This window comes from Otolemur garnettii, unplaced genomic scaffold (genome assembly GCF_000181295.1).
Source record: "Otolemur garnettii isolate 467f Iridium unplaced genomic scaffold, OtoGar3 scaffold00070, whole genome shotgun sequence".
NCBI lineage: Eukaryota > Metazoa > Chordata > Mammalia > Primates > Galagidae > Otolemur > Otolemur garnettii.
Genome location: NW_003852465.1, coordinates 9,144,202 through 9,145,443, shown reverse-complemented (window position 1 = coordinate 9,145,443; position 1,242 = coordinate 9,144,202). Strand labels below are relative to the sequence as shown.

Sequence of the window (1,242 nt, the reverse complement as noted above, 5' to 3'; positions counted from 1 at the left end):
TTACATTTATTTGCAGTTTTTGGCTGGGGCTGGGTTTGAACCCCCCACCTCCAGCATATGGGGCCGACGCCCTACTCCTTGAGCCACAGGTGCCACCCTGGGGATTCTTAATATGTGTCTTTTGAGGCTTCCCAGGGTCTGTGAATATTTTTCCTCAGAGACTAGAGAGAGACATGAAGGAGAGATGTGCATTTTCTAGAGGGGGCATGCCGTGTTAGCGATGTATATTTTGCTATTACTGTGGCATTTTTTGGTCTACAATGAAAAAGACTAAGGAGAAGTCAGTAAACAGAGGTAGGATATGAAAAAATCAGATGAAAGAAGGGATACAGCAAAATCCCTTAGAGAAGAAAATGTGGGACAGAATTAAGAACTCAAGAGCCTCTTAAAATGCATAGGATTTCTGAGTAATTTGCTTAGAAATCCAGAACTGCTTTACCTATATGGACATCTTCCCAACCTTATCCAGGGCCACTGAAGTTGAATTAAAGAGGCCAATGTGGCCAGATGAAGCAGTCAGGCAGAAGTCAAACCCATGCTCTAGTCCTGGTTTTCTCACTGACTAGCTATGTGAACTTGAGCAAGTCAGTTCCCTTCTCTGGAACTGAGTCCTCTGAAATTGAAACAAAGATGTGGGACTAACTTCAAGTCACCAGGTGATGTTTACTGTGTCTTACAACTCCACTATCTCATAATATTGCTTTGGGGCAGTAGACGACCAAGGAGAGTAGCTCCTCTAATGGGGAGAAACAGCCCAATGTTCTGTTTTTCATTTCAGTGAAAACTGCTATTACCAATAGCCTGGTTTTCTCACAGCCTGCATCTTGGGAGGGCTATAAGAGTGATTAATCCACTGGACTCACTCTATTAAGAGAAGAGGTCAAGAAAGCCATTATCAAGGGTTTCCTTGGAAAGAGCACCTACCTTGATGACACTGTTCTTGCAGTCCACTACTCGTTCAAATGTTTGGCTGAGGATCTCAATGTCCTTATGAAGCTCTCTGGTCTTGACTTCTCGAAGGACAGTTCTCCACTGTGTGTTAATCTTATTAAGGTTCAGAGCACTGTTGTGTTCCTCCTTGGCCAGCTTGTCCTGTGTAAAGGAATAAGTTAGGTTGGGGCCAAAATCTCTGACACTACAGTACAACAACAACAAACAAGATCATTTGCCATATGTTATCCCTTGTCTTTTTTTTTTTTTTTTTTTGAGACAGAGCCTCAAGCTGTCCCCCTGGGTAGAGTG

At 43.2% G+C, this 1,242-nt stretch overlaps 1 protein-coding gene across 1 annotated transcript in view; it reads right to left on the bottom strand.

Moving 5' to 3' along the window:
• The window catches only part of CCDC65 (coiled-coil domain containing 65), a 14,640-nt gene that overhangs the window by 12,355 nt on the left and 1,043 nt on the right, over nucleotides 1-1,242 (bottom strand). The window contains exon 2 of the mRNA XM_003793592.1: nucleotides 925-1,092. Within this exon, the coding sequence (XP_003793640.1) occupies nucleotides 925-1,092 (168 nt within the window). The remainder of the gene's footprint in view (nucleotides 1-924; nucleotides 1,093-1,242) is intronic.